At 48.8% G+C, this 23272-nt stretch overlaps 1 protein-coding gene and 1 pseudogene across 2 annotated transcripts in view; one reads left to right on the forward strand and one right to left on the reverse strand.

Moving 5' to 3' along the window:
- Positions 1-8065, reverse strand: part of TSPAN33 (tetraspanin 33) — a 28357-nt gene extending 20292 nt beyond the window's left edge. Inside the window, exon 1 of one of the 2 annotated variants that reach the window (XM_028747103.2) lies at positions 7826-8060. In XM_028747103.2, coding sequence (XP_028602936.2) covers positions 7826-7933 — 108 coding nt within the window. In that variant the 5' untranslated portion in view covers positions 7934-8060. Of the gene's footprint in view, positions 1-7825 lie in introns of both variants that reach the window. The other variant, XM_077935380.1, reaches the window with a different exon arrangement.
- Positions 8066-18281: 10216 nt separating this feature from the next.
- Positions 18282-18910, forward strand: LOC144329021 (ubiquitin-conjugating enzyme E2 variant 2 pseudogene; annotated as a pseudogene).
- The last annotated feature ends 4362 nt before the right edge of the window (positions 18911-23272 follow it).

Genomic DNA, 23272 nt, shown 5'->3' on the forward strand with positions numbered 1-23272 from the left:
AAGGGGAGGGAAACGTAAGGGTCAGACCGAGTCCAAACCAAAGGCCAGGCGGAACAGCTCTGTCTTGCAGGCCCTGCGGAAAGATGTCAAGTCCCGCAGGGCCCTAGTCTCTTGGGACAGAGCGTTCCACCAAGTCGGGGCCACTACTGAAAAGGCCCTGGCCCTAGTTGAGACCAATGTAACCACCTTGCGACCTGGGACCTCCAATATGTTGTCATTTGTGGACCTTAAGGTCCTCCGCGGGGCATACCAGGAGAGGCGGTCCCGTAGGTATGTGGGTCCTAGGCGCATAGGACTTTAAAGGTCAAAATCAGCACCTTGAACCTGACCCTGTCCTCCACTGGGAGCCAGTGCAGCTGGTATAGCACCGGGTGAATGTGATCCCGCGGCAAGGACCCCGTAAGGAGTCTCGCTGCAGCATTCTGCACCCGCTGGAGTTTCTGGGTCAGTCTCAAGGGCAGCCCCACGTAGAGCGATTTACAATAATCAAACCTGGAGGTGACCGCCGTGTGGATCACTGTGGCCAGATCAGGGCGAGAGAGGTAAGGGACTAACTGCTTAATACGGCGGCGATGGAAATATGCCACCTGTTCAAATCCGAGGTCGCCCGCAATTCCGCTTGCTCCCACCCTTTTCCCCTGGAAAAGACTGTTTTTTACCTCTGAATCGGAGCAAACGCTAATTGGGTTTCCTGTGGATGGGCCTTTGCAAACAGAAAACTGCTTTCAGTACCTAGAAGACTCAAGGCAAGTGGGAAAACCCTCTGGCCTGTGCTTCCTGGCAATCTGTGGACGGTTCCTCAGTTTTGCGGTCATGCATTCTTCCCTTGCATTCAACAGCTGTTTTCTCATTTTTTAAAACGACAACAGCAAGAACATGCCCCACTTTCACCCTCCTCCTACAGGTCTTGCCAAAACGTATCCCGTCACCAGGCTGAAATCCTACGAGCACCGGTGATATATGATCATGGAACTCAGTTGGCGCAGGAAGTATCCGCTTCCCCGCTTCCATTACTTGCACAATTGAGGTCTCCCTCCCCAAATCTGCTCCGGAGAGTTGGAAGAAGCCTGAACACAGATTTTAAGGGGTACACGGGGGGGAAAGGGGGACAGGACTTCTCTGCGCGAGCAGAAATCCCTGTGTGGACAGCACATTCTCGTAGGGCTATTTTTTGGACATGACCCTGCAACAGTCGTTTCCGATGTTAGTTTTGCCACGTTAAAAAAATACAGATGCAATTTTGACATTTTAGAAAAGGAATTGTTTCATTCTAAGTGTGCGTGCCTCCTGCGCCAGGTTTCTGTCTGTGGATCTGGTGAGAAACATACAGATAGACCATAGAACAGGGGTCAGCAAACTTTTTCAGCAGGGGGCCGGTCCACTGTCCCTCAAACCTTGTGGGGGGCCGGACTATATTTTGGAAAAATAATAATGAACAAATTCCTATGCCCCACAAATAACCCAGAGATGCATTTTACAGTGGTGCCTCGCAAGACGAAATTAATTCGTTCCGCAAGTTTTGTCGTCTTGCGATCTTTTTCATCTTGCGAAGCATGGTGTCAGGAAAGTTTTGGAAAAGCTTCAAAAATCACCAAAGTCTTCAAAAACCTGAAAAAAGGCTACCACACCGCGTGCTATGAGTTGCTCCTCGAAGTCAAGTCGATGTTAACTTGACGGTGTTAAGAAAAAGGAAACAAACTTGCAAGACGTTTCCGTCTTGCGAAGCAAGCCCATAGGGAAATTCGTCTTGCAAAGGAGCTCAAAAAACAAAAAACCCTTTCGTCTTGCGAGTTTTTTGTCTTGCGAGGCATTCGTCTTGCGAGGTACCACTGTAGTAAATAAAAACACACATTCTACTCATGTAAAAACACCAGGCAGGTCCCACAAATAACCCAGAGACGCATTTTAAATAAAAGGACACATTCTACTCATGGTGATTCCCTCACTGCGAGAAGCAAGGTTACAGGGAACCAGGCAGAGGGCCTTCTCGGTGGTGGCACCCGCCCTGTGGAACGCCCTCCCACCAGATGTCAAAGAGAACAACAACTATCAGACTTTTAGAAGACATCTGAAGGCAGCCCTGTTTAGGGAAGCTTTTAATGTTTGATGCATTACTGTATTTTAATATTTTGTTGGAAGCCGCCCAGGGTGGGTGCCACCACCGAGAAGGCCTTCTGCCTGGTTCCCTGTAACTTGGCTTCTCGCAGTGAGGGAACCGCCAGAAGGTCCTCGGAGCTGGACCTCAGTGTCCGGGCAGAACGATGGGGGTGGAGACGCTCCTTCAGATATACAGGACCAAGGCCATTTAGGGCTTTCAAGGTCAGCACCAACACTTTGAATTGTGCTTGGAAATGTACCGGGAGCCAATGTAGGTCTTTCAAGACCGGTGATATGTGGTCTCGGCGGCCGATCGCAGTCCCCAGTCTGGTTGCCACATTCTGGATTAGTTGTAGTTTCCGGGTCACCTTCAAAAGTAGCCCCACATAGAGCGCATTGCAGTAGTCCAACTGAGAGATAACTAGAGCATGCACCACTCTGGCGAGACAGTCTGTGGGCAGGTAGGGTCTCATCCTGCGTACTAGATGGAGCTGGTAGGCAGCTGCCCTGGACACAGAATTGACCTGTGCCTCCATGGACAGCTGTGAGTCCAAAATGACTCCCAGGCTGCGCACCTGGTCCTTCAGGGGCACAGTTACCCCATTCAGGACCAGGGAATCCCCCACACCCGCCTGCCCCCTGTCCCCCCAAAACAGTACTTCTGTCTTGTCAGGATTCAACCTCAATCTACTCACACAGGAACAAAAACACACAATGAGCAGAATGGTTTTATAACACATATTAGTGTTTTCCCCAAACTGGGTCTCCAGCTGCTTTTTCTGGACTACAATTCCCATCATTCCTGACCACTGGTGTTGCTAGCTAGGAATGATGGGAGTTGTAGTCCCAAAAAAAACCCCACCAACAGATGGAGACCCAAGTTAGGGAAACAAAGATGTACGTAAAACAGATACGACAATTCTAAGAAGCAAAAATTTAAAGATGGAAAACAAAACTTTAAAACAGGCGCATGGAAGGAGTAGTTGTACATGGGCGAAAATAACAATGTGGTTCATGCCAGATGTTTGTGGACTACAGCTCCCATCAGCCAGTATTGCCAATGGGCAGGGATGATGGGAGTTGTAGTTCCGCACCATCTAGAGGACGCCATTTTGGCTGCTGAGCTAATACCATGTGGCAGACAGGAGCTCTCCATGTGGTCCCAGTTCCCATCACCAGCTGCCCCCATTGCCTATGAACTGGGAGGTGCTGGGGACCTTCTGGCCGGAAAGCCAGCGAGCTACGGATGAGCGGACTATTTATTTATTCCAATAAATTTATTTATTCCAATAAATAAAAGCCGAGGAGAGTTTCAGGAAAGGGGGAATCGGTTGGCACTGACCGGAGGGCTGCCACAGCCTGAACGAAATTACCGCGCTCACCTAAAAGCTGATTGCAGCCTCCAGGAGCAATTACAAGCGCTTCGGTAATTGCCTATCCCCCTGCAGAGGCAGATGAACCGGTTAACTAAGGATTTAAATTAAAACCAATCCAGGATAAAGAGGCCTTCTAATGGAAACAGTTAATTGGACAAAGTGGCCTAGAAGGTCAGGGTGAGACGCAGAAGGCAGGTGGCGAGGAAAAGCTTGCGCTCAAATAGGAATTAATGGAGACCGTACAACCAGAGTTTTCTAGAGAAAAACACACTCTGCAATGCATTACACTGAAAAGCGCAACTTGAGAGAAGCGCTTCCAAATTTTTGATATCTGGAGCAAAGCGCAAAGCCCACACCTAATTTTTTTTAAAGTCCATTTATTCCAATGGGTCTACTCTGAGTTTGACTAAAGGTCGAAAGTAACCTTTTCACATCATGTGAGTTTTGGATTTATATCCTGCTTTGTTGCAATAGGGACGTGGGTGGCGCTGTGGGTTAAACCACAGAGCCTAGGACTTGCTGATCAGAAGGTCGACGGTTCGAATCCCCGCAACAGGGTGAGCTCCCGTTGCTCGGTCCCAGCTCCTGCCAACCTAGCAGTTCGAAAGCACACCAGTGCAAGTAGATAAATAGGTACCGCTCTGGCGGGAAGGTAAACGGTGTTTCCGTGCGCTGCTCTGGTTCGCCAGAAGCGGCTTAGTCATGCTGCCCACATGACCCGGAAGCTGTACGCCGGCTCCCTTGGCCAATAAAGCAAGATGAGCGCCGCAGCCCCAGAGTCGGCCACGACTGGACCTAATGTTCAGGGGTCCCTTTACCTTTACCTTTACCTTGTGGCCATTTAGATTTATATCACAATTTGATGGCAAAGCTTCAAGGAGTCTAATAAGAGCCAAATGCAACAAATTACACCAGATATTATTATTATTTTATAAAAAAATAAAATAAAAAGAGCCAAGAAAACTCGTGGAGTGGGGGCTAGAATACCCCATAAAAGCCATTAAATTCTATTACAAGTTCAGAATGACAGTATATATCTCAATTAAGGAGCATGTATCTCAATTAAGCAATGACAAACCTAGACAGCATCTTAAAAGGCAGAGACATCACCTTGCCAACAAAGGTCCGTATAGTTCAAGCTCTGGTTTTCTGAGTAGTGATGTATGGAAGTGAGAGCTGGACCATAAAGAAGGCTCATGGCCGAAGAATGGATGCTTTTGAATTCTGGTGCTGGAGGAGACTCTTGAGAGTCCCATGGACTGCAAGAAGATCAAACCTTTCCATTCTGAAGGAAATCAGCCCTGAGTGCTCACTGGAAGGACAGATCCTGAAGCTGAGGCTCCAAGACTTTGGCCACCTCATGAGAAGAGAAGACTCCCTGGAAAAGACCCTGATGCTGGGAAAGATGGAGGGCACAAGGAGAAGGGGACGACAGAGGACGAGATGGTGGGACAGTGTTCTCGAAGCTACCAGCATGAGTTTGACCAAACTGCGGGAGGCAGTGGAAGACAGGAGTGCCTGGCATGCTCTGGTCCAGTTTTTCCCAACCTTTTTTGGGCAAAGGCACACTTGTTTGATGAAAAAAATCTCGAGGCACACCACCATTACAGCCCCGTGACGTCAGCGCGCAGCGTCACGCCGGGAGGGACGCACGAAAGTGTAACTTTCAATTTTTTCCCCTCCCCCTTGCCGGGGAACCTCCAAGCTTTGGGGGTGGGGGGGGAGGAGGCAGCAAAGCGAGGGACTGAGGGACTCCTCCAACGACAAGGGTTGGGGAAGAAGAGAAAGGGCTATTCCGCTCCAGTCACGGGAGGGGAATATGTACTGGCCCAACTGGTGTGCGGTCTTCGGAAAGCGGGGTGCGGAAAGGAAGCCTAGGCTCGGGGTCATAGAATCATAGAATCATAGAATCCTAGAGTTGGAAGAGACCACAAGGGCCATCAAGTCCAACCCCCTGCCAAGCAGGAAACACCATCAGAGCACTCCTGACATATGGTTGTCAAGCCTCTGCTTAAAGACCTCCAAAGAAGGAGACTCCACCACACTCCTTGGCAGCAAATTCCACTGTCGAACAGCTCTTACTGTCAGGAAGTTCTTCCTAATGTTTAGGTGGAATCTTCTTTCTTGTAGTTTGGATCCATTGCTCCGTGTCCGCTTCTCTGGAGCAGCAGAAAACAACCTTTCTCCCTCCTCTATGTGACATCCTTTTATATATTTGAACATGGCTATCATATCACCCCTTAACCTCCTCTTCTCCAGGCTAAACATGCCCAGCTCCCTTAGCCGTTCCTCATAAGGCATCGTTTCCAGGCCTTTGACCATTTTGGTTGCCCTCCTCTGGACACGTTCCAGTTTGTCAGTGTCCTTCTTGAACTGTGGTGCCCAGAACTGGACACAGTACTCCAGGTGAGGTCTGACCAGAGCAGAATACAGTGGCACTATTACTTCCCTTGATCTAGATGCTATACTCCTATTGATGCAGCCCAGAATTGCATTGGCTTCTTTAGCTGCCGCGTCACACTGTTGGCTCATGTCCACCGGGCGCAAGGTCCACCGACCTCGGCGGAGAAAGGCAACAACCGGAGCCGATGACCAGTGGCGTAGCGTGGGTTGTCAGCACCCGGGGCAAGGCAAGTAATTTGCGCCCCCTAACCCGTGGATTTTAGCACTGAGTGCGAGCGCGCCCCCCCCCCAGATGTTGCGGCCGGCCCCCCCTGCACCCCCTCCCCACGCTACGCCACTGGGGCTGGGGGCGAGCGAAGGAGCCAAGGACCCCCCCAAAGGCTCAGCAGGAATTTATTAAATTTATTATTTGCGGAGCTCCCGCGGGCCGAGGCAGCCAAAGCCCCCTCCCCTTGGGCGCCTCCCCGCCCCCTCCTCTCCTTGGGCTGTAGGTGGAGCTCCAGATCTGGGCTTGGCGAGCGCCTCTCCTCCTCCCGGCCGGGTCCGGGGCCTTCCAGCCGTGCTCCGTCCTGCCCCCCCCCCCCGCGGCTGAGACTTGCGCTGAGAGCCGGAGCCAGCGGCGCCCCCTTCCGCCGGGAGACCCTCGCCCGCCCGCCGGCTTCCTCTCAGAGGGTTTTGGGGAGCGCAGGGCGCGGCGAGGCCCCTCGGAGCTCTCCTCCCTCCCAGTCGGCAGAAGCAGCCGCCGCCTGTGGCTGGGCCGAGGGGATGGCGGCAGCGGCGGGGTGCGGAGGCTGCCCGTGCCCGGCCAGGGGTCGGTGGCGGCGTCGGCGCTGCTGCAGCGGCTGCTCCTCCTGCGAGCAGTGAGTGGAGCGCAGCCGCAGCGGCGGCGGGGGGCGCGCACGCCCTAGGGCGCAAGGCTGGCGGTGGCGGCGGGGAGCCCGGCGGAGGAAGGAACTTGTCCCTTCCCTCTGGACTCGCGCCCCCCCCGATCTTGCGCCCGGTGCGGCCGGCACCCCTGGCACCCCCCACGCTACGCCACTGTGAGGGGCGCCGCGTCAAGGGCGCCGGCGGGCGCAGCGGCAGCTCCTGTCAGGGCACGAGGCGGGCCCGGCGCCTCTCCTCCACCCACCCCGTCTGCCCACCCATATCCCGCTCAGGAAGGGCCGGTGGGCTGGCAAGCGCCTCACAGCAGCAGCACCAGAGAGGGAGAGAAGTCCGCCTCCCGCTGCCGCCGCCTCTTCATCCCCAGCAGCAACTTCCCTGCCCGGCTCCCCGCCGCCGCCGCCGCCTCCTTCTCTCCCTGCTTTGCAGTAGCAGCTGCCGCCGCCGCGGCACACCAGGCAACATCTCGCGGAACACTAATGTGCCGCGGAACACCGGTTGGGAAACACTGCTCTGGTCCATGGATTCATGAAGAGTCGGACATGGCTAAACAACAACAAATCTCAATTAAGACACCTGGTGAACACCAATTTGAGAAGACATTCTCCGTCAACCTTGGAAATCACTGCAATAACATCAGATTGTCCTTTTTCACCCCTATTACCGACTCCAGGGGCACCGCAGTGCGTTCACACGAGTCTCTTAATGGAGGCGAAGCAACAGAGCAATTATAGTGCTCTCTCTCTCTTTCAAAGGCAAAAGCTGAACCCGCGCATTCCATTCGACGCACCACCCCTGGACCAGCGCAGACACGTGTGTGCACATCCTCACGTGCCTCAGGGGCCCCCAAGGAGACCGCAGAGACCCCCCCTCCCATTTTGCATGCAGATGGTTCCAGGCTCGACTTAGCCCCGCTCCCAATGCCACCTCCTCCCGAGTAGAGCCGGGTACTGCCCCCCAAGCCCTCCCTGCAGTACCGCTGCTGCCAGCCAGTGCAGGCAACGCTGAACCAGCTGGGCCAGCGGGTCCGATCCGTGCGAGTTTAACCCTCCCGTTGCCGCGCTTACCCAGAAAACCATGTTGAAGAAGAAGAGCAGGTATTTGACCAGGGGGCTGACGAAGGAGAAGTCTTCCCCTTGGGGGGCAGACGAGCCCCCCACCAGCCTCCGGGCCATGGTTCCGGCCCTATCGCCCAGGTTGCTGGTCGCGCAGGGCCATCCTGGCCGGACCCGCACCGATCCTGGCTCGGCGGCTGATCATGAACCCGAAATTCCACCAGCTCCAGTTTTTGCAGCCCAGCAAGGTTCGCCCCGCCCCCCTCCTCGCCCATTGGCTGCGCCCGCCGCCCCCTCGCTTCCTATTGGCCTCTCTCCCGCTCACTCGCCTCTTTCTGCGTTCTTAGAACGTTGTGTATCGTTTTTTTCCCCGAAGCGCCACCTGTTTAAAGTCCAGCGGAGGAGCGAGGGAGGCTCTTAAAGGGGCCGCGCCCCGGGTCGCGCGTCAAGGGTACGCGGGTTCAGACGCACATGCGTACACGGGTGTCGGTTTTTAAATTTTTCTTTTTTTTATAGAATATTTATTAAGATTTTTTTTTAAACAACAAAAATAACATCAAACAGATAAGAAACAAAGAAACATCAGAATAAGATTATAAGAAAAAGTAAGAATATAAAAAGAAAATACAGATAGAATAGAAATATTCATGAATCATATTTTCATAAACTTTGGACTTCCTCGCATCCCCCTTCCCTGCGTTCCCAACCATATAGTTATATGCAGCAATTTGTTACCTTACTTCCATTCTTATTTTATAAATCTCAAATATTCAATTTCAACTTTAGAGTTATATTAGTTATAAATTCAACTGCTTATATTGAACCAAATTTTGCTTCAAATTTCAGCGTTACCTTCGACATCACATATTCTCATATATCTTACAATAATTTTGCTGCTGCCATGTTTCTTTCAATCGTGCATTCTCCTAACATTCATACAATTTGTAGTGTTTTTGTAAATAGTCCTTAAATTTTTTCCAATCCTCTTCCATCGTCCCTTCTCCCAAGTCTCGAATTCTGCTAGTCATTTCAGCCAGTTCCATATAGTCTATCAGTTGCGTCTGCCATTCTTCCAAGGTGGGCAAATCCTGTGTCTTCCAATGCTTAGCAATGAGTATTCTTGCTGCTGTTGTTGCGTACATAAAGAAAGTTCTATCCTTCTTTAGCACCCCTTGGCCCACAATGCCCAGGAGAAAGGCCTCTGGTTTCTTAAGGAAGGTATACTTAAATACCTTTTTTAATTCATTATAAATCATTTCCCAGAAAGCCTTAACCCTTGGGCACGTCCACCAAAGGTGAAAGAATGTTCCTTCAGCTTCTTTACATTTCCAGCATTTGTTATCGGGCACGGTTTTTAAATTTTTATTATTATTAAAGATTTTATTGTTTTACCAAAGTGTTTGCAATGTCTCTCTCATATTTTCTTTTTCCATCTAATATTTTTATCAATCAGTTTCATTTGTTGAGACATTGGGAAGAGAAGGGGGAAAGAGGTGGAGGGGAGGAAAGATGGGTGGGGTCGGGCGACGGTGTTGGGTGTCGTTTTTTTTTTATTTGCAAAAATGTCCGCGGTGCCGCCGTGAAAAGCGCGTGAGGAATATGCAACGGCGGTGAACGGCACGAAATTAGCAATGAGGTTCATCGGATTCGCAGGGAAACCAAAATGCTTGTTCACAAAGCTATTGTACTACCAACCTTACTGTACGCTTGTGAAACATGGACCCCTTACAGCGAGGGGGGGGGGGGAAAGTATTTGATCCGCCTTGGGCAAAAGATTCAGGGGTTGGACTAGATGTCCCTCATGAACATCTAGACTCAAGGGCAGCCTGATCAAATTTGCAGGTGACACCAAACTGGGAGGGGTGGCTAACACCCCAGAGGACAGGATCACACTTCAAAACGACCTTGACAGATTAGAGAACTGGGCCAAAACAAACAAGATGAACGTTAACAGGGAGAAATGTAAAGTATTGCACTTGGGCAAAAAAAATGAGAGGCACAAATACAAGATGGGGGACACCTGGCTTGAGAGCAGTACATGTGAAAAGGATCTAGGAGTCTTGGTTGACCACAAACTTGACATGAGCCAACAGTGTGACGCGGCAGCTAAAAAAGCCAATTCAATTCTGGGCTGCATCAATAGGAGTATAGCATCTAGATCAAGGGAAGTAATAGTGCCACTGTATTCTGCTCTGGTCAGACCTCACCTGGAGTACTGTGTCCAGTTCTGGGCACCACAGTTCAAGAAGGACACTGACCAACTGGAACGTGTCCAGAGGAGGGCAACCAAAATGGTCAAAGGCCTGGAAACGATGCCTTATGAGGAACGGCTAAGGGAGCTGGGCATGTTTAGCCTGGAGAAGAGGAGGTTAAGGGGTGATATGATAGCCATGTTCAAATATATCAAAGGATGTCATATAGAGGAGGGAGAAAGGCTGTTTTCTGCTGCTCCAGAGAAGCGGACACGGAGCAATGGATCCAAACTACAAGAAAGAAGATTCCACCTAAACATTAGGAAGAACTTCCTGACAGTAAGAGCTGTTCGACAGTGGAATTTGCTGCCAAGGAGTGTGGTGGAGTCTCCTTCTTTGGAGGTCTTTAAGCAGAGGCTTGACAACCATATGTCAGGAGTGCTCTGATGGTGTTTCCTGCTTGGCAGGGGGTTGGACTCGATGGCCCTTGTGGTCTCTTCCAACTCTATGATTCTATGATTCTATGATTCTATGATTCGTGGTCCTTTCCAAGTGTACGATTCGACGATCCAGAGGAAAGCAGCGTGTGTGACTGGCTTGGCCCGGGTTCTACCCAGGGTGTGTGTTTTTTTAAATTAAATTATATACATTCTTTACAACAAGCAACTCCAAAATAAGCAGACAACTCCAAAATAAAATCATATGTAACAAAACCATAAGTCTCATGTTTTCATTTACACTGATCTCCTCTCCAATATCTTTACTTGATATTTCTTGCTGCTTTCTGCTTTTCTTATAGAATCTTTATACCAATCTTTAACAATTTCAGTTAATCCCTTCACCTCCCTCCCCCACAACCCAGTACCGTACCTCCCACCACCAGTGTGTGATCTTCTTTGCCTACTATTATTTTTGTTATTATGTGTTATTCACTTTATTTGTTATTCCATCTGTTATGTACTGAGTTGAATAGGATCCAAAATGCAGCAGTCTGATTGGTCCTAGAACAATAGGATCCACATAAACCAGGATCCAGAATATAGCAGTCTGATTGGTCCACAGGAGCCACCCAATCCAGCTCCAGGTGGAAGTGAATCCGCAACCTGATTGGCCTACAGGAGAATTAGCCAATCACATGGGGTCCATTGTGTAAATAATGTACATAAAGCAGACATTCTGGGGGAACTTCCATTCCTCCTCACCACTTTGAGCTGAATAAAGAGCATGAAATCCACTCTCGACTCCCGAGTATATTTCACCATCCTTGATATATTATTATCCTATCTCCTTGCGCCTTTTAAACTTTTAAACTTTAAAAGGTTCTACCCAGGGTGTTTGGAGTCCTGACAGAGCGACCACACATTTCACTGGACGCCCACCCTCCCTTCTGTTCTGAAAGGAGGAAAGGGTTAAGGACCTCCCCTCAGTGAGGGGGTGCCATGGCTGGCTTAGTTGCTCCCCCCCCCCCATTGCTGGGAAGGGGCTAATGGGGGGGCACAGCCACTCCATTTTGTGGCCCTTTTTCCTGCTCTTGTGACGTGGCAGCCATTTTGCGTAGTGTCTTGGCAACCACAGCATCCATTTTGTGTCATTCTCCCATGGTTTGATTTCATCCCCGGAGGCGCACTCCATTGTCTTTCGAGACAATGTCTTTCCCATTGCTCTGTCCCAGCTCCTGCCAAGCTAGCAGTTCTAAAGCACACCAGCGCAAGTAGATAAATAGGTACCGCTCTGGCGGGAAGGTAAATGGCGTTTCCGTGTGTTACAGGAATTCATGTATAGTTGGGGGGGGGGAGGTTGCCCCTCCAGCAGATATCACGCACATGCAGCCCACTACCAAAATCAGCACAATCGCTTTTGTGACTTTTGTGATTTGTCCCCACAAAACACCCCATCACAGTTTCTTCCTATCTATTCAAAGGGCCTTTGCTGCACGATACCAAATGTAAGAATTCACTGATCAATGGATCTGTGTACTGGCTCACTGGGGTAACTTCAGAAATTCATCTAGACATGTGAGCTCAGCTCCTCAGCAGCCCCTCTGCCTGAGGGATAATCCCTGGCCTCCTGATACCTGAGTGCCAGACAGGTAGCCATTCCAGAAAGAACAAACCCAGATGAAGACAAAAGGGTGCGATTAACTTGGCTGGGAAACAGGGAAATGTAAATATCGTTTTTTGTTACACTGGATGGGTGTTTGGTGGAGGGCAAGGGGAACCATGGGGCAGGGTCCAGGATGCTCAGATTACTGCCACCAGACCTCCCCTTTCATGATGTAACTGTGATGTATGAGTGATGTAGTTTTGAGGGGGGTGTAACATGGGGATTAAAGGTAAAGGTAAAGGTACCCCTGCCCGTACGGGCCAGTCTTGACAGACTCTGGGGTTGTGCGCCCATCTCACTCAAGAGGCCGGGGGCCAGCGCTGTCCGCAGACACTTCCGGGTCACGTGGCCAGCGTGACATCGCTGCTCTGGCGAGCCAGAGCCACACACGGAAACGCCATTTACCTTCCCGCTAGAAAGCGGTCCCTATTTATCTACTTGCACCCGGGGGTGCTTTCGAACTGCTAGGTTGGCAGGCGCTGGGACCGAGCAACGGGAGCGCACCCCGCCGCGGGGATTCGAACAGCCGACCTTTCGATCGGCAAGCCCTAGGCGCTGAGGCTTTTACCCACAGCGCCACCCGTGTCCCCTAACATGGGGATTAGCAGTTAATAAAAGTTTGTGTTCTCTTTTGTTTGGGGCTTCCATCTTGTTCCACTTGGTGGCAGGTGGGAGTCCTGTCGCGACAGTCTTCAATAAAGATCAAGCCTGTTGGCTGCTGTTTTACTCTGGTATTCCTGGCTGGTGTCCTTGTTTTTTGTCCAAGGGAGCCCTCAGATTTCTCCATTAACACCCCATTGCTGGGAAGGGGCTAATGGGGGGGGGGGCACAGCCACTCCATTTTGTGGCCCTTTTTCCTGCTCTAGTGACGTGGCAGCCATTTTGCGTAGTGTCTTGGCAACCACAGCATCCATTTTGTGTTATTCGCCCGCGGTTTGATTTCATCAGAAGGTCAGCGGTTCGATTCCCCTGATCTCCCATTGCTCTGTCCCAGCTCCTGCCAACCTAGCATTTCAAAAGCACACCAGCACAAGTAGATAAATAGGTACAACTGTGGCGGGAAGGTAAACGGCGTTTCCGTGCGCTCTGCACACGTCATGGTGTCCCGTTGTGCCAGAAGCGGTTTAGTCCTGCTGGCCGCGTGAACCGGAAAGCTGTCTGTGGCCTGAAAAGCGAGATGAGCGGTTGTCTGTCGACTTTCTGAGGCGACTTTAGCTCGGAATCGGGACCGGTCCTCACAGGGCTGGAGGCAAGGCTGGCAAGGAGAGTGGAAAGGCTAAGGCAAAGGCAGTGTCTTGCTCACAAAGAGCTGGACTTCAGTTCCCAGTGGGTTGTATCCGTAGACACTTGAAGACTTGAACCACAAGCCATGGACAAGTTCGTGCTACTACTGCTGTGTACAGTGCTGCAATTACACACACACACACACACACACACACACACACACACAAATATATACCTTAATTTTTTATTTCAACACGGATTTATTGATGGCGACAGCACTAGCTGGCAGGGGCGGGGACAAAAAAGACAAGCCCCCTTCCAGATCTCCAGATCTTTATTTTCTGCAGCAACATACAGGTACTTAACATAACGAAGGAGATCGTTAACAGACCTGGATTGTGTGAGAAAATCAACCCCTTTAATGGGGCCTAGGGCAATGTGGAATTGCTTTCTCGACAAAAGGGTGTGCACGTGTGCAAATAAATAGTAACAATGATAAGGATAAGGATATTTTATTTAGACCCCACCCACCTGCCTGGGTTTCCCCAGCCACTCTGGGCGGCTGCCAGCAAAACAGAAAAACATACTAAAATGTCAAACATTAAAAACTTCCAGATACAGGGCTGCCTTCAGATGTCTTCCCAAAGTTGTGTAGTTCTTTATCTCCTTGTCATCTGATGGGAGGGAGTCCCACAGGGTGGGCAACCAAAGTTCTCCTGCATTTCCCATTTCATCATGTCACGGTAAAATCTGGGTGCAGGGCTACTCTGCCACCCAGCTCGTCGGACTAAGTCCGCGGGTCCCTGCGGAAGAAAATGAGCTCAGCCGGAGACAGGAGCAAACTGCAGAAGATCCAAGTTTATTGCGCAACAGGTTCAAGACGAGATTGAACAGCGAGAAAGGGGTGACATTAACTTTTGAAACTTCCCTCCATGTCCCAGAATACAGTGCAAAATACATCCCAGTTACATCATGAATACATTAAGGAGAGGTTGGGTTACACCGGATTAACATATGGAGGAGGGAGGGGGGAATATGCAGAGCTGGAGATATGCGCAGATAAGCACTTCCTGAGTACCGTGATGAGAAGTCAATGGTCCATGTATGCATATTCTGTCACCTGGCACTGCCCGGAGGAAAGGCTTGGCAGAGTGATTTGACAGGATTAGGGTCTTGACACCTTACTTGAGGGATTATGGAGGACAGGGGAGGTGTCATGGAGTCCTAGAGAAACTGAGCAAATTGGCACGTTGATTTTCTATGAATTTTATAGCTTTTAGTCCCTTTTGACATTGACAATTGGAAATAAATGGATATATTGTAGTGAATAAGAAGGTGAAGAAGACATGCCCCCCCTTCCGTATCAATCAGATGCAACTGTCAGGTATAGAGAGGAGTTGCCGGGGTTCAGGAACTGTTCAGGAAGAAATTAAATGCAAAAAAAGGGCAGACGACAAACAGGGGCTATTTGTTAAGATTCTTGCTGAATGGCTCCAGAAGGCTGGCTGATGTTTCCCATGACAGGAGGTCTTGACCAGGAAATGGTTGAAGTTTCCCTGGGATGTTCTGAACTTGAAGGGAGAAAGCCCATTGTTTCGGGGACTAGCCCTGGAGATCTGCTGCCAGCCAGTGAGCTAAATGGGCCAATGCTCTGACTTTCTGACACTAAGAGACGGTGGAACAGACTCCCTCCGAAGGTGGTGGGCTGCCCTGTGATAGGAATTTTAAAGTCTTAGATATGTAATAAATGTTCATAAATATACCAAGCAAACACATACATAAATATATATATAAACAAGATGTCTGAAAACCCCACAGAAAAAAAGGCCTGAACAAATTGACCTCAATTATTTCTCTGCAAGGTCAAAGTGGGAAATCTCCCCATTGTCTTTTTCCTTCACAAATCCTGTCTTAAGGGCACATTTAAGATATGAATAGGGTGTAAGGCTGTGACCTGGCTCAGGAACTAAGTATTTATCATTACAAAAGACTGGCTGGGCTCCCCAGGCAATCCAATCAAGTGACCATTAAACAGGTAACCTGTCAGGTGAGATAAACAGTGCACTCAGATTTCTGCTGTAGACAGCCTTTTCTGTGATGTAGGTATGATGTATCTGGGAAGCGGTCTTAGGTTACACCCCTTCTGTGATGTATGTAGGATGTATGGAGGGATGGTCTTGAGCTCCAGGGCAGGGAATTTAAAATGTCTATATAAGGCCTTGCGCGCCATTTTTCTGGGTTCCTCCTCCTCTCCTGCGGCTGAGGGGAGCACCCTGTTGCAACAGATCAATAAAGATCAGGCTTACTGGCTGCTTTGCTTCTCAATATTCTCTGGTTGGCCTCTGTTATTCTCTCCTACCAATAGGGAACCTATGTAAGGACTCTATATGGGCTCTTGGATACCCCATAAGGGAAAGGGGCAATTTTTGTTTCCAACAGTCCTTCCTTGGAGGTTTTTAAGCAGAAGTCGGATGGCCACCTGTCAGGGATTCTTTAGTTGAGACTCCTGCTTTGCAGCGGGTTGGACTAGATGACCCCTGTGGGTCCCTTCCAACTCAACGATTCTGAGATTCTACTCCAGGATGGCTTCCTAAGTTCCTATTTGATTTATCAGCTACTTTAAAATGAGGCTGCATTTTAAATTGCATTTTAAATTGATTTTCCCCCCTTTTCCTCTCCCCCCCCCTTTCCTCCTATTATGTTTTTACTGTGATTTTATTGGTGTTAGCCGCCCTGAGCCCGGCTCTGGCTGGGGAGGGCGGGGTATAAATAAAATTTATTATTAATATTAGTATTATTATTATTTGGGCTGTAGCTCAGTGCCAGAGCACCTGCTCTGCGTGCAATACGTCCCAGGTTCGGTGCTCCAGGTCTGAAACCACCGTCTGAAGTCCTAGACAACCGCTGACAGTCAGTGTCGACAATACTAGGGTTTCGGATGAGGTCCTTGGGTTGATCATCATCTCCCACGACCCTGCTCTGACCCTGCTGTGGGTTTCCAAACAGTACATTCCTTCAGCTCTCCGTTCTCCTGTGCCCCCCTCCTGCCCGACTTTCATTCTTCTTCCCCATTACTGTTCATCGATACGATATGATACGATAATCTTTATTGTCATTGTCCCATACAAAACAACGAAATTGAAAAAAATCTACCTCAGACATTCAGAAACCAACAAGCCTGCTATCCCAGCCTGGTTAGCCCCCTAAAAACTCTGATACCCCATAATTAAATACAATATACTCCCATAGAGACTACCTTATACTGTGTTTAAAACCAAAATCGCATTTGGATAGAAACTGTTTCTCAGGCGGCTAGTCCTAGTCTTTATAACCCTGTACCTTCTTTCCAGAAGGCAGAAGCTGAAAGAGATCATTTCCGGGGTGCGCACTATCCTGCGCTATCTCTGCCGCTTTCTTATGGCACCTGGACGCATAGATTTGATCCAAGGTGGGAAGAGTGCACCCAATTATTCTCTCCGCAGTCTTGACAACCCTGGACAGCATTGTTTTTCCCCTGACCGTGCAGCTCCCAAACCACACACACAGACCATAAGTTAAAGCACTCTCCACAGTACAGTGGTAAAATGCCATCAACAGGTCCTTTGAGAGATTGTTTTATTCTCAGAAAATATAACCTCTGCTGTGCTCTCTTCATCAGGTCTTTGCTGTTTTCTCCCCCCGGTTAGGGCGTCTCTCAACTCCATTCCCAGAAATCGAAACACCGAGACCTGTTCCACACACTTCCCCTCAATAATGAGTGGCTGAATATTCAATATCCACATTGCCTCTCTTATTCTGACACTGCCTTTGTCCCTCGTCGCCTGGGTGGAACTGAATTTGCTCCCTCTCCGATTGCCTGAGTAAGCCTTAGTCAACGCAGTCTCTGCTGGCAACCGCTCACGTTTTTTAGGCAAAGCTGAGGGAGGGGAAACACGCGCCCTTTTCTCTTTCCAGAAGCAGTCAGCATCAGCAGAGGTCTTCAGTGCCAGAAGCAGGAATCAACTCAGGGAGAATGGCACCTCCATCTTCCTTGCTGGCTCACGGATGCTGCCGCCGGCGGCTGCCAACCCTGCCCCCTGGCTTTGCCTGTAAGAATGGACCGCTGCAATCCTGCACTTGCTCACCCAATCCCATGGAACTTGTTCTAAACAAAATCTGCCCTTTTCCCCTTATGGGGTACCCAAGAGCCCATATAGAGTCCTTACGTAGGTTCCCTGTTGGTAGGAGAAAATAACAGAGGCCAACCAGAGAATATTGAGAAGCAAAGCAGCTAGTAAGCCTGATCTTTATTGATCTGTTGCAACAGGGTCCTCACTCACCACACGCAGGAGGGAGGAACCCAGAACCAAGGTGTGCCTATCCTTATATAGATATTTTAAATTGCCCACCTTGGAGTCCAAGACCACCCCCAGAAACATCATACATACATCACATAAGGGGTGTAGCTCAAGACCACCCCCCAGACACATCATACCTACATCACAGAAAGGGCGGTCTACAGCAGAAATCTGAGTGCATTGTTTATCTCCTGTCTTGCAGGTTATCTGTTAATGCTTACTTGATTGGATACTCTGGGGAGCCTGGTCAGTCTTTTGTAGTGATAAATACTTAGTTCCTGAGCCAGGTCACAGGCTCGCCCTATTCAAACACAGGATTTGTGAAGGAAAAGACAATGGGGAGGCTTTTCCATTTTCCTTTGACCTTGCAGAGAAAACATTTGGTCAGTTTGGGAATCAAAAATGGTTTCAGGTCGGTCTTCCTGTGCTGAGCTATGTACGTGCTTGGTTGGTACATTTATTATATAACTAAGACCTTAAAATTCTTATCACAAACTGAACGGAGATTGCTTCTGAGTGTACCGCAAATGATAGCACCGCAAATGATAGGAAGAAGCCTGTGTTTTATAGCTCAGAGAAGCACAAGTGTAGAATCAAGGAGAATGGGCTGGTGGGGGAGGGGGTTTGGACAAGATGGTCGGATCCACAGTTAAAGTCCCTCGTAATTTTCGCTTGTTGGAAGAACTTGAAGAAGGTCAGAAAGGAGTAGGAGATGGTACGGTAAGCTGGGGCCTCGAAGATGATGAAGACATGACACTTACAAGGTGGACGGGCATGATTATTGGACCACCAAGGACAAATTATGAAAACAGAATATACAGCTTGAAAGTAGAGTGTGGGCCTATATATCCAAAAGCACCTCCAACAGTTAGATTCGTAACTAAAATTAATATGAATGGAATAAACAATTCCAATGGAATGGTGGATGCACGAAGCATACCAGTGTTAGCAAAATGGCAAAATTCTTATAGCATTAAAGTTGTACTTCAAGAGCTAAGGCGTCTAATGATGTCCAAAGAAAATATGAAGCTTCCACAACCTCCAGAAGGACAAACTTATAACCATTAATTTTAGATGAATCCCAAACTTGTCTTAAACAACTTCTACTTATGTTTAATGTCTTGATTCAATCTCACAATGCAAACCACCCACACAGTAAGAGTTTCTGCTGGTGTACGTGATCTGGACATTTGAAAGAATATATATGTATATGTATGCCCCATATGTTTTCAGGCACAATCGGGGGGGGGGGGGGGGAGGCAGCACAATTATTTTTCCTCTTTACCAAGGCACTATAATTTTAAGCATAAACCTGAAGTAGCCTAAAATTGGAGCTCCGGTGTTTCAAGACGAAAGCATGACAGGAAGTGTCAGGTTGCTGTGGAATAATGTTTCAGAAAACTTTTTCTCGAGAAGAAAAAATACAAATGGCATGCTTTATCCATCTTGCTTTAGTAAAAGAGCTGCAGATAAAATTGTTTCAGTAGCAGGTACTGCAAATACCATTGCTCAACTTGTTGGATTTTTGCAAAGTAGTGTCACAGAATACGGTCAGGATTGTTTTGATACTTGTATTTATAAAACGGGGAAATGATTTTCTTTCAAGCGGCTCCTGTGTGTTACATGTAATGGACATTGCAAATATTTGTTTACAGTCTTTGTTCTAATAAACCATGCATTTAAGTTTTAGTGAACCAAAACAAAAAAGGAAAATAGGTGTATGGATATGTGATTGAGAATAAAATTAGTCTTCAAATGTAAATAAAATGTGGAAAGTAAAAAAAAAAAAAGAATCAAGGAGAATGGAGCACTGGAGAAAATTCTGAAACAACAGTGGGATACCAGCTTCGCCCAAGGCATGATGGATAACAGCAACATCTTACGAGGACAGGAAGAACGGACAGAATAATTGCCACATACAGGAAGAACAAGGATATCGTTTGAGTTCCTCACTAGCACATCGTTTAATGTGGCAACACGAATAGAAGTTATGAATATTGCAGTTGTTGTATAAGGGAATATTATTATGACTTGAAGCTAATGGAAATTAATAAGATTTTGGAACGCAGAAATAAAGCTGTCAGGGGCTCAGGAGCAGAGGCACAGGGGAGAGAGGAAATGGAGAGCGAAGGGGAAGAATCTGAGGGCAGCGGAGGGGAGAATGACAGTGACCCGAGAGATTCTGTGAGCCTCTCCAGTGAATCAGAAGATTCCCAGAAGGGGGCGCTGATGGCCAGGGCAAGGGGGGTCCCAGGGGGGACGCACCAGAAACAAGGGGCCAGCGGAGACTCCCAAAGCAGTAGCTGGAGATCAGGACCAGCTTCCCCACCAGAGCGTAGTGGGGGGGAAGAGTCTCATGTGTCAGGGCTGGCCACGCCCCTGTCGGAGAGTGAGGGAACGGAGGGAAGGTCCGACCCAGCTGGCATCCCCGGAGGGGAAAGTAGCGACAGGAGCAGTGTAACGGTCAGGAGGAAGGTGTCAGGCTGGGCGCGCGCGCCAAGTTCAAATGTACAGGCGCGCGGGACAGCTGACAACCCGGAGTGGGAACCAGGTCCTAAAGCCCGCCGGAGGGAGGGGGAAGAATCAGGAGACTCAGCATCAGAAGAGTCTAGGAAGGGCAAGACCCCAGCGGACAGGCGGACCCAGAGGAGGAAAGAGCAAAGGAAGAGGTGGAGCAAGGCTAGAGTCTTAAACTGGTGTCTGGGGGGAGGAGACTCAGACGGAGCTTCGGCGGTCTAGAGTTTAAGACGTAGAGCTGCGCGCCGCGCCTGTGAAAGAGAAACTGAACTTCAATAAAGACTATTTTATATAACTACGAACTGGCGTTGGTCCTCTGTGAGCTGGGACCTGAGGTAGCTCTGACAAAAGCAAATAATCAAGCCATCAATTCTAGCACGTGGAGGTCCCCACCTTATCTAAATTACCGTATTTATCTGTGTATAAGACTAGGGTTTTTTGTACTTTAAAAATCTGGGGGCATCTTATACACAGATAGTGCATATGCCCATTTTCTAAATTTGGGGTCCCCAAAAGTAGGGGGCATCTTATACATGGGGATGTCTTATACCCGGAAAAATACGGTATGTAATTCATTATTTGAACTATTGGTGTTAATTGTACTGTATTATAAATTGGTATTGTTATAATGAGGCTATTATTGGATTGTAATTGAAAACTAATAAAAATTATTATCAAAAAAAGCAGCAGCAGCATAGGTTTTGGAATCGAAGGCACCCCAAAGTTCATCTATTCCACCCCCTGCAACGCAGAACCAGAAGAGGCCCGAAAAGGGTGGGGAGGTTTGCTAGGCTCATAAACAGCCCCCAATTGTTTGGAAAAAGCCCTGGGCAGGTGGGAACTTCATCTGATTCATGGGGGTAAGACCTACTGGTGATGAGCTGCTCTGCTCATTAGCCCTGACATTTGGCCAAGTCTGTGTCTTTGTCCATGGAGGTCCAACAAAGGTCTGTATAGTTAAAGCTCTGGTTTCCCCAGTAGTGATGTATGGAAGTGAGAGCTGGACCATAAAGAAGGCTGATCGCCGAAGAATGGGTGCTTTTGAATTATGGTGCTGGAGGAGACTCTTGAGAGTCCCATGGACTGCAAGAAGATCAAACCTCTCCATTCTGAAGGAAATCAGCCCTGAGTGCTCACTGGAAGGACAGATCGTGAAGCTGAGGCTCCAAGACTTTGGCCACCTCATGAGAAGAGAAGACTCCCTGGAAAAGACCCTGATGTTGGGAAAGATGGAGGGCACAAGGAGAAGGGGACGACAGAGGACGAGATGGTTGGACAGTGTTCTCGAAGATACCAGCATGAGTTTGACCAAACTGCGGGAGGCAGTGGAAGACAGGAGTGCCTGGCGTGCTCTGGTCCAGGGGGTCACGAAGAGTCGGGCACGACTAAATGACTAAACAACAACAACGTACAGATTGTGTTCTTGCTAATAAAGAGTTAACTCCATCAGTGTGATTTACTGCTGGCCTGCTCCTTACAAGAGGCTTGAGAAGGGCTTGGAGAAGTCCATGATGTGTTGAATTGAGGAGGAAATGAAGGAGGTGAGTGTGTTCCCTGGGGCCAAGAGGAATATTTCAGTTGTATCCACCAGAGGTCACCAAATATCACTTATTATTTGATGAACACCGATTACAGGAATGGATTTAAAGGCCAGCTCTTTCTGGACAGCTGACCTTCCGCCCTGCTGGTCAAGGCAGTGACTTCTACACTCCCAGCTGCTGCAGAGGATTTGAAGCCATATTTAGCGGAGACACTCAGTACAGGCTGTAATAGTGTGGCCATGTGTCCTACTTTTCAGAGAACTGCTCTCTGTTTGCAGAGCTATCGTAGAAGAAGAAGAAGAAGAAGAAGAAGAAGAAGAAGAAGAAGAAGAAGAAGAAGAAGAGGAGGAGGAGGAGGAGGAGGAGGAGTTTGGATTTGATATCCTGCTTTATCACTACCTTAAGGAGTGGCGGGTGGCGCTGTGATCTAAACCACTGAGCCTAGGACTTGCTGATCAGAAGGTTGGTGGTTTGAATCCCCGTGACGGGGGTGAGCTCCCGCTGCTCTGTCCCAGCTGCTGCTAACCTAGCAGTTCGAAAGCACGTCAAAGTGCAAGTAGATAAATAGGTACCGCTCCAACGGGAAGGTAAACAGCGTTTCCGTGCGCTGCTCTGGTTCGCCAGAAGCGGCTTAGTCATGCTGGCCACATGACCCGGAAGCTGAACGCCGGCTCCCTCGGCCAATAAAGCGAGATGAGCGCCGGAACCCCAGAGTCGGCCACAACTACACCTAATGATCAAGGGTCCCCTTTACCTTTAAGGAGTCTCAAAGCGTCTAACAATCTCCTTTCCCTTTCTCCTTATTTCAAAGTGCCCTCTATTTGACGGGGCCGTCCTGTCAAAGACCTGTCTAAAGTTAAAGACCACAAAAAGTGGGAAGGAGGGCCTTTGATATGCCCACCAACTGTTAACACCTGGACAGCACACAGAGCAGGCACTCAGCTCACCTGGTCACAGGTGAGCCTAGTAGCTGCCAAGCAACTCTCAGCACCTGGGCAACAGAATAAGCAAGCATACAGGCCATCAGGCCAAACTGTCCTCAACGAGGGCGAGATGTACTATATTTCTATTTACATTGTAGGACTTCGTTCTAAACTTACAGCATTGATAAAGCAGCTCATGCAGATTTTATGCAAATATAGGCCCGCCCCTTTTGGCAATGCCTAACAGTCCACTGTAGTCGCTGACCGGACCTGGTAATAATAATAATAATAATAATAATAGTAATAATAATAATAATTTATTTATACGCCGCCCATCTGGCTGGGTTTCCCCAGCCATTCTGGGTGGCTCCCAACAAAAGATGAAACATTAAAACACCACAAAAGTCACAAAAGCGATTGTGCTGGTTTTGGTAGTGGGCTGCATGTGCATGATATCTGCTGGAAGGGCACCCCCCCCAACCTATACATAAATTCCTGCAACAAAGCGACACCACACAACTCATGGTATTCAAACCAGGCACACGGATTCCAAGCAGCATAGAATGTCCTCGCAGCAGTATCTCTCTTCCATGAACCTCGTTTTCTCAATATTTATATTCCA

Source organism: Podarcis muralis, chromosome 10 (assembly GCF_964188315.1).
Source record: "Podarcis muralis chromosome 10, rPodMur119.hap1.1, whole genome shotgun sequence".
Taxonomy (NCBI): domain Eukaryota; kingdom Metazoa; phylum Chordata; class Lepidosauria; order Squamata; family Lacertidae; genus Podarcis; species Podarcis muralis.